Source organism: Stegostoma tigrinum, chromosome 16 (genome assembly GCF_030684315.1).
Source record: "Stegostoma tigrinum isolate sSteTig4 chromosome 16, sSteTig4.hap1, whole genome shotgun sequence".
Classification (NCBI taxonomy): Eukaryota; Metazoa; Chordata; class Chondrichthyes; order Orectolobiformes; family Stegostomatidae; genus Stegostoma; species Stegostoma tigrinum.
The window spans coordinates 63,352,101-63,361,893 of NC_081369.1; the positions used below are offsets into that span (position 1 = coordinate 63,352,101).

A 9,793-nucleotide genomic window follows, 5' to 3' on the forward strand; every position below is an offset into this window, starting at 1 on the left:
ATTCCATGTGCCTTCTTAATTACCTGTTGAACCTGCAAACCAACCTTCTACAATTTATGCACAAGGACACCCAGGTTACTCCGCACAGCAGCAGGCTGCAATTTAGCCCCTTTTACTATTATTCCTAACAAAATGGATGACTTGACATTTATCAAAATTGTACTCCATCTACCAGACCTTTGCCCACTCACTTAAACTATGTATATCCCTCCAGAAACGTTCAGAGCCCTCTGCACACTTTGCTCTACCACTCATCTTAGTCTCATCCACAAACTTTGACACACTTACAAGTCATCTTTGTAAATTATAAACAATTGCGGTCCCACACTGATCTTCGAGTCACGGTTTGCCAACCAAAAAAATACTCATTTATCCCCACTCTTTGCTTCCTGTTAGTTAACCAATCCTTGATCCATGCTAATACATTACCCCATAACACTGTGCACCTTTATCTTATACTGCAGCCTTTTGTTCGGCACCTTGTCAAATGCCTTTTGGAAAACTAGATACAGAACAGGGTCCCCATTGTCCACCATGCTCATAATGTCTTCACAGAATTAAAGTAAATTAGTTAAATATGACCTGCCATTCATGAACCCTGCCCAATAGGACAATTTCTATCTAGATGTCTTGCCGTTTCTTCCTTAATGATAGGTTCAAGCATTTTCTCCACTACAAACGTTAAGCTAATCGGCCTATAATTTCAGAGATAATGGGAACTGCAGATGCTGGAGAATCCGAGATAACAAAGTGTGGAGCTGCATGAACACAGCAGGCCAAGCAGCATCTTGTACTCCTAAGATGCTGCTTGGCCTACTGTGTTCATCCAGCCCTACACTTTGTTATCTCAGCCTATAATTTTGCAATCTTTTGTCTACTTCCCTTTTTTAAACATCCCATTTGTTATTTTCCAATCTGCTGGAACTGCCTCAGGGTCCAGCGAATTTTGGAAAATTGCCACGAGCATATTTGCTATTTCTACCGTTTTAGTACGCTGGGATGCATTCCATCAGGGCCAGGAGACTTATTTACCTTCAGCTCCTTTAGCTTGCTTAACACTAATTCTTTCATGATAATGATCATTTCTCGGTCCTCACCTACCTTAGTTTCCTTGTCATCAACCACTAGCATGTTATTCATGTCCTCCACTGTGACGACCGACAAAAAATACCTGTTCAACGTCTCAGCTATTTTCTCAGTTCCCAGTATTTAATTCCCCTTCTTGTCCTCTAAAGGACCAATGTTTACCCTAGCTGCTCTTTTTAGTTTTATATATTTGTAGAAACGTTTGCTATCTGTCTTTATATTCTAAGTTAGTTTACTCTCATAATCTGTCTTACTTGTCATTATGGCTTTTTTTGTGGCTTTCTGTTGAGCTTTTTCTCGATCTTCTAGCTTCCCACTGGTCTTTGACACTTTGTTTGCCTTAAGTTTAAATTTGATAGCCTCCCTTATTTCCTTAGACATCCATGGCTGATCACCCCTTTTTCTACAGTCCTTCCTTTTCACTGGCGTATACTTTCGCTGAGCACTTTGAAACATTGCTTTGTAAGTCCTCCACTGCTCTTCTATGATCCTGGTATAAAGTCTTTGCTTCCAGTCTACTTTAGCCAATTCCTCCCTCATCCTATTGTACTCTCCTTTGTTTAAGTACAGGATCCTGGTATTGGATTTTATCTTCTCACTTTCCATCTGTATTCTAAATTCAACAATACTGTGGTTGTTCCTTCGAAGAGGATCTCTGACTACGAGATCATTAATTATTCCTGTCTCATTACACAGGTCCAGGATAGCTTGCTCCCTCGTTGTTTCCATTATATGCTGTGCAAGGAAACTATTATGAATACATTCATTGAACTCTCCTCAAGGCTGCTTTGAACAACCTGTTTTGATCAATTGACATGTAAATTAAAATCCCCACTCCCCCATGGTCATTGCATGGTCATTTTTACAGACATTAGTTACTTCTTTGTTTATTGCCTGTCCAACATGATGGTATTATTTGGTGGCCTGTAGACTACACCTATCGATGACGTTTCCTTCTTAGAATTTCTAATTTACACTCCTTTTATATCAGATATCTCTCTGCTATTGTCCTGATGTCATCCTCAAATATCACATCAACACCTCCTGGCCTTACCTCCCTACCTGTCCTTCCAAATAGTCAGTTACCCCTGGGTATTTAGATCCCAGTCATGACCATTCTGCAACCATGTCTCTGTATCGCTCTCCTGCTCCTCTGATGCTGCTTGGCCTGCTGTGCTCATCCAGCTCTGCACCTTGTTATCATAAATCATACCCATTTGTGATTATTTGTCTCAGTAACTCATCTACCTTTTTCGAATGCTACGAACATCTAGGTAAAGTGCCTTTATGCTAGATTTTGTATCTTCTTTTTGAATTCTAACATCTCCATTAATAATATCTCCTGAGTTTTCCTTCCTTTTAACTTCTTTCATATTCTTCGATGGAGTTAAACCTCCTGCACATACTAGCCTGCTGCTTTCTTTTTTATTTATTATTATACTTCCTGTCATTTTCCCCTTCCCTTCCCCCTAGTTCACTAGTTTAATGTCCTAATAACCACCGTATTTATCCTCCTGTTCCAATCGGATGCCAGTGCCCCATGAAATGGAACCCCTCTTTCCCACACCACTCCTTTAGCCATGTGTTTACTTCCCTATTTTTTTTATCCCTAAGCCAATTTGCACGTAGCTCAGGTCATCATCTGAATATTATGACCTTGAGGTCCTGTTCCTTAATTTCATTCCTAGTGCTTGATAATCCCCAAACAGATCCCACCTTCTGAGCCTTGCCTTTGTTGTTTGACCCAACGTAGACCACAACAACTGGATCATTGCCCTCCCACTCCAATATCCTTTCAGACTAGTCAGAGATATCTCTTACCCTGGCACTGCGCAGGCAATTCAGCATGTGGAATTCTTGATCCTGTTTACAAAAGATGCTATCAATCCCCTAATTATTGAGTCCCCTACAAATACCACTTTTCTGTTTGCTCCCCTCTCTTGAATGGCCTCCGGTACAAAGTGCAGTGGGCAGCTGGCTCATCCCCCGTAGCCCCTTTTCTCATCCTCACAGGGAGCAAGCATTTCATTCTTCTTCAACAATCTCATTCCTGAATGCAGAATCCTCCTACCTGCCTTGCTGACAATCATACCCTGCTGTCCCTGATCACTGACTGCAAGTGAAGTATTTAATGTACCAGGTGTGACTGCCTCCTGAAACATATTGTCTAGGTACGTTTCCCCCTCCCGGATGTGCTGCAGTGTTTGAAGCTCCGATTCCAGCTCATCAACTCTGAGCTGAAGTTCCTCGAGCCACCAACACTGGCTGCAGATGTGGTCACTGCAGTTTGCAATGGGATCAGCCAGTCCTACATCATACAGCACATCACCTGCCCAGCCATCTCTACTTAGTTACTTACTTTATTAATTACAAATATTTTATGATTGAGTTAATTAATTTGTTAATACGGCTTTGCTGTGGTTGTTTTGACTTTATTGAAGATTCCTATCAGCAAATCAGGTCACAGCCTCCCTGTGACATCAATCCAGTTTTTTTCACAGAGACAATGATCCCCAAGCTCAGTTAATCTTATACTCACTCTGTGCTGCTGATCCTCCCGCCAACTGCTCCTGACAGACTAGGCCATGATTCCCAAGCTCAGTTAATCTTATACTCACTCTGTGCTGCTGATCCTCCCTCCAACTGCTTCCTGCAGACTAGGCCATGATCCCCAAGCTCAGTTAATCTTATACTCACTCTGTGCTGCTGATCCTCCCGCCAACTGCTCCCTGCAGACTCAGCTGTAATCCCCCAGCTGAGAGTTTCAGCAGGGGATAAGCTGAGGCAGTGGCAGATATGGGCTAGGATACATAGGTATGTGAGTGGTCTTTATAACTGTGAGTCCTGATTTAATGCATTAGACTTCAAACCAGCGAAAGAAATGGTTTGCCCCCTTCAATAAACCAGTCGATGGGGAGTCGGACATTGTTCTGTAAAGGGGTAGCTGATGAGAGACAGTAATTTGTCAGTCATTGTGCAATAATAAATCAGTCTCTTGTTCCTACATCTACCTGAAATCTCTCAGCCCCACTATGCTGAGCTTTTGCTTTGGACTTCAGTGAGAAAAATACAGCCCACTCCCAAAAATGATGTCCATGTAATGAAACCTCATATTGCCCTGAAAGACAAAAGAGCAGACAGTGCAATGTTGAGCGCACTCAAAGTATCTCATTTCTAGCCATTAATTGTCATTTCCAATGAGAACAAACGTAGCCCCTTGGACACTCTCCATCATTTTATAATCTATTTCAGTCTTCCCTGCTTGCTGCATTTCCAACATGCAATGTAATTTACTTTCTAATAATCAGATTAAGTAAAAGGAAAGGCTGGAGATGGAGCCGGCAAGTTTATTAAATGATTGACAAGCAAAATGTGGACTTTCTTGGACAGTGGCCTTTAACTCTGGACATGTTTGTTTCCATTAAGGTTTCTGTGTGTTTCTCAGTACAGCCCTTTGCCTTTTTATTCCAGGTAGCCTGCCAAGCAAGACGTCCCATCAATCACCCTAATAGGTACAATTCTCGCTGAGTCACACAGTCTTTAAATTATTCACTGCTGCACTTAAGCAATCCTGAAAGCTTCAATGGCCATTTTGCTTTCTATTCCTTAGCCAGAGGGAAAAGTCTATTCCTAATGGCTTCACTACTTCGACAGGAAGGAAGATTGTTAACATTCTGAAAGCACCTTTCATGAACTGTTGATGTTTCAAAGTGCTTCGCAGCCCATGAAGGACGTCTTTGAGTGCAGTCATTGTTATAATGTCAGAAACGCAACAACTCCCACAAACAGCAAAGTGAGCTCAGTCAGAAAGTCTTTCATTGTGTGTGATATTAATTCAAATGGAGAAAGACCTGCCATTAATATGGCAGTGTTTATTATCCCAAACAATCTCACAGCCAACACTACAGGATGAGTGTGTCACTGGCTGGGCCAGTATTTCTTGCCCATCCCTAGTTGTCCTTGAGAAGGTGGTGAACTCCCTCCTTGAACTGTTGCAGTCCATATTGCTGCAAGGCCAGCCATGATGCCCTTAGGGAGGGAATCCCTGAATTTTGACCCAGTGATACTGAAGGAACGGCGATATATTTCCAAGTCAGGATGGGGAGTGGCTCGGAGGGGATCTTGCAGGGGGCGGTGTTCCCATGTATCTTCCACCTTTGACCTTCTGGATGGAAGTGGTCATGGGTTTGGAAGGTGCTGTCTGAGGATCTTTGCTGAATTTCTGCAGAGCATCTCATACATAGTACACACTGCTGCTACTGAGCGTCGCTGGTGGAGGGAGTGGATGTGGATGTGGTGCAAATCAAGCGGGTGGCTTTATCCAAGATGGTGTCAAGCCTCTCACATGTTGTTGAAGCTGGACTCATCCAGGCAAGTGGGGAGTATTCCATCCCACTCCTGACTTGTGCCTTGTAGATAGCGGACAGGCTTTAGGGTGTCAGGAGGTGAGTTATACGCTGCAGTAATTGGCTCCTGCATTTTATACATTACAACCATAATTTCACTTCAGGAGTTCTTCAAATGTTGAAAAGACTTTAGGAAGTTGCGATAGGTGCTACATGAATGCAATTCTTCCTTCCCGTGCTTCCTCCGAGGATCAACCTGGCGTGAGTAATTAAAGTGGTACACTTGAGAGGCTAACTAAGTGGTAAAGATTTTTTCCAAGGGGTTTCTTGAGATTTTCTTGTGGGCTACTATTTGGTTTTCAGGGCCTATGTTTTGGGTTCCAGGGGCTCCTTTGTTGTTCTCACTAACCCATTTATGGGTTATTTGTTCTGTATCTTCTGTATCTGTTTTGATGTATGGGCCATTTGAACTCCCATAGAAGCAACATGACAATAATTCATTAGTATCCTCAATAAGTACAATCCATCCACGAAGCTTTAAGCCACAGTATGCAAGGAAAGCATTAATCTGCCAGACCACAGAATTTAAACGGGAACAACACAGATACATTAGCAATAAAAGTTTTTTATTGAAATGACTGACGTGCACTTCTACATGCCAAAAAAAGCCATCATCCTAAACAGATACTCCCTAGATAGGTGAGCACAGGGCTATGGTGTATCATAACATATACACCGAATGTTAACAAGGCAATGCGTGGAATCAAAAAACCCCTACAGTGTGGAAGCAAGCCATTTGGCCTAATGGGTCCTCACAGACTCTCCACCCAGACCCACCCCACCATAACCCTACATTTCCCATGGTCAATCCACCCTAACCTGCACATCCTGGGACTGTGGGAGGAAACCCACTCTGACATGGAGAGAATATGCAAACTCCACACAAAGAGTCGCCCGAGGGTGGAGTCAAGCCAGGGGTGTACCTCCCCCCCACCTCCACTATTCTGTTTCCTGGCTGTGGCCACATTCTGTTGAGGAATGTTCTTTAAAATAGGACAGAACTTGGAGTAAAATGTGAATTAACAACAGAAGACAGTTCACCTTAGCCTCATTGTCCTTTGCATAGAGACTGACGATCACAGAGTGACCGAGCGGACAGGTTCCGCGTGAGAGCACACTTATCTGAGCAATGAGGGGTTAGAGGACCCTGGCCTCTGATTTCTGGTTGAGATTTTAATTGAATTTCAGTCACATAATTCATAATGCTGCAAGATCCAATTAATCTTCATGGAAATTTGTGTGTCTTATGATTCACTGCTTCATAACAGGTTATAAAGCAGGCGTTAATCATTCTCTATCATTAAAATATCAGCACCCAAAGTTTTACTCTATATAAAACCCCTTCCTGTACTTGCCATGGGAATGGTTGATGGAAATAGTGTCAAGATGACTTTATTTCCAGTTTGAAAGAGTAGAGGTAGCTCTATTTTGTACCTAACCCCGTATTGTCCCTGTCCTGGGACCATTAGATGGAAACAGTGGAGAGGAGCCTTTACACTGATTGTAGCCCCATGCTGTCCCTGTCCTGGGAGTGTTTGATGAGGACAGTGTTGAGGGAGCTTTACTCTGAATGTTGCCCCGGCTGTCCTTGTTCTGGGAGTGTTTAATGAGGTAAGTGTAGAGGAAGCTTTACTCTGTATCTAATGTATGCTGTCCCTGTCCTGGTGAGTATTTGATGGGGACAGTGTAGAGGAAATGTAACTTTCAGTTTACCTTCATTTTAAAAGAGTAAAGGCACTTCTACAGTGTGTCTAACCCTGTGCTATACCAGCTCTGATGAATGTTCGGCAGAACAGTGTAGGAATTCCAGTGGGAATTAGAGGAAACAAAGGGATTGTGAGTAACAAAGAGACAGACGTGGCCAGAGGATAGACAGTGGGCCTGAGGTGCGTTCTGATTCACATACACACAGTGATGTTATTGAGTTTATAAAACCATGAGGGGCATGGATAGGGTATTTTTCCCAGGTGAGGGGAGTCCAAAACTAAAGGACATACATTTAAGATGAGTGGGCAAAGATTTAAAAGGGACCTAAGAGGCAATGTTTTCACACAGAGGGTGGTGCGTGTATAGAATGAGCTGCCAGAGAAAGTGGTGGAGGTTGGTACAGTGACAACATTTAAAAGGTATCTGGATGGGCACATGCATAGGAAGGGTTTCAAGGGATATGGGCCAGATGCTGGCTAATGGGACTAGATCAGTTTAGGATATCTAGCCAGCATGGATGAGTTGGACAGAAGGGTCTGTTTCCAAGCTGCATGATCAGATGGCAGGAGGAGATCTGGATGGACCTTAGACATCATTATCCAATGGCCAGATTCAATGGTTGGATGGCCTTTTCCTGTTCTGCTGTGTGAGAGTCTGGCTGCTCTGTTTGTCTACCTGACGATGTTCAGTGAGCCTAACAGGGCTTATCGAGCTGTCAGCTCCACCATTGTGCATTTATATGGCACCTTTTAACCTGTCCTAATGGCCCAATCTTACTCCATGGGTGCATTGTTCTACAGCATGCGATGGGTGAGACAGTGGAGGGAATTACAAACGTGGATAAAAGTGGGACCAGGAGCCTTTGGGGATCACTGAGGGGGTAGGTGGGGCGGTCAATGGCAAGCAGGACTTTGTGTCAGTTTGAAAACTGACAGTCACGTTTTTAACTGGTTCAACAGCACAAGAGGGTGGAAGTTGGGTTGGATATTAATTTGAGTTTGGACGATTAGTCATCTGGAAATATCTTTGTATTTCTATAACTCAACCTTGTTCTCAAGTCTCAGGCTCTTCCTTTTCTTTCTTTGCACCAGCTACGAGGACTGTGTGGGTCACCGTGCTCCTGATCTCTACCTCCCAGAGGAAGACCCACCGCCATACTCCCTGACTGACCCACGCCAGAGGAATGTCTCCACTCACAGGGAGCCCCCTGAGGATCAGGCCAGATCCCAGGAACCGGGGGATCCCCCTCATGTCCCAAGCCTTCCCTCCGAATCCCAGCAGGTGGTTGTGTCAATCTCCTCGAGCTCTGTGCCCCTGGACCAGGCCCCTCCCTATGAGCAGGTGGTCTTTAACAGGCAGGAGGTGGCCCTCCCACTAAGCCCACCGGGGGAGCTAAAGGACACGCCTGAGGAATGCAGACCCATCTCCCGCACCATCGTGTAAAATCCAGTCCTTGCGCTGGAGGGAGCAGGTGTAGGAAGGAAGGCGCAATGCATGCCCTGCCCACCTCCAATTCCCAATTCCCCAAAGCAAACCCCTCCCTTCCCCCAGTCCCCAACCTCCAGCCACCCCAATGCAATGGAGAGGGAGGCAAGCTCAGGGAACTGGCAATGAATGTCGCTTTCACCCCAGATAGGCAGGCACAGCATGTGGAAGCAACAGGGAAGATGGCAGAGCTGTGGTATTCAGTGGAGGCCTGGCTCGTGCTCCTGAGACACAGCTTCAAATCCCCCCATGGCGGCTACAGGAATTCAAATTCAATGACCAGAAAATCCTGGAACAGAAACCTAGTCTGTGATACTGATGGCTGCCATCACTTTTTTTGGGAGAAGCCCATGTGGATCACGGATATCATTTTGGGGAAGGAAATCTGCCGTTTTTACACAGCCTGGCTGCACATGACTTCAGTCCCACAGCATTGTGGTTGACTATGCTCTGAAAGGGCTGTGAGAACCATTCAGTTTGAGGGTAATTAGAGACAGGCATCGATTGCTGGCCTGTCCACTAATGCCCATTTCCCACAAAAGAAGGAGGAGAACGCCTTTTGAAACCTCTAACACAAGAATACATAAACCAGGCCAAAATGAGGTGCTGCTTGAATGCTGCAACATACCGAGCGAACCTTATCTACGACAGCTTCAGCTGTGTCTGTTCGTTGATAGCACTCCTCTGTGAGCTAGCAGTTTGTGGGTTCAAGTCTTACTCAATAAATTTGAGCACAACATCCAGGCTGAGACTCCCAGTGCAATGTGAGAGTGCCGCACTGTCAGAGGAACTGCTATCCAGTTGGGCTGTTAAACCAAGATTCCATCTCAGCTGGACAGGAATGATCCCGGAGCATTATCTGACAAAGCGAAGGGAATTTCACCTCAGTTTCCTGGGCAAAATTAAACCCCACTACCCCCACCTCCCACCTCCCCCCCATCCCCCCGCCCCACCCCCGCAACAAGTTTAAAATCTCCGAAGAAAAAGGACAGTTTGGTCGTTTATCACATTACTGTTTGTGGGATCTTGCTGTGCACCGACTGGCTGCCGTTTTGCCTACAGTCCAACAGCGATCGCCCCTCGAGAAAATACCTCAGCGGCTGAGCTGC

General features: G+C 44.8%; 1 protein-coding gene across 3 annotated transcripts in view; it reads left to right on the plus strand.

The window, feature by feature from the left end:
* bean1 (brain expressed, associated with NEDD4, 1) overlaps positions 1 to 8,643 on the plus strand; it is a 103,240-nt gene extending 94,597 nt beyond the window's left edge. For all 3 annotated transcript variants that reach the window (XM_048546851.2, XM_059651556.1, XM_059651557.1), the window contains one exon: positions 8,291 to 8,643. In XM_048546851.2, the coding sequence (XP_048402808.1) occupies positions 8,291 to 8,642 (352 nt within the window). In that variant the 3' untranslated portion in view covers position 8,643. The remainder of the gene's footprint in view (positions 1 to 8,290) is intronic.
* The last annotated feature ends 1,150 nt before the right edge of the window (positions 8,644 to 9,793 follow it).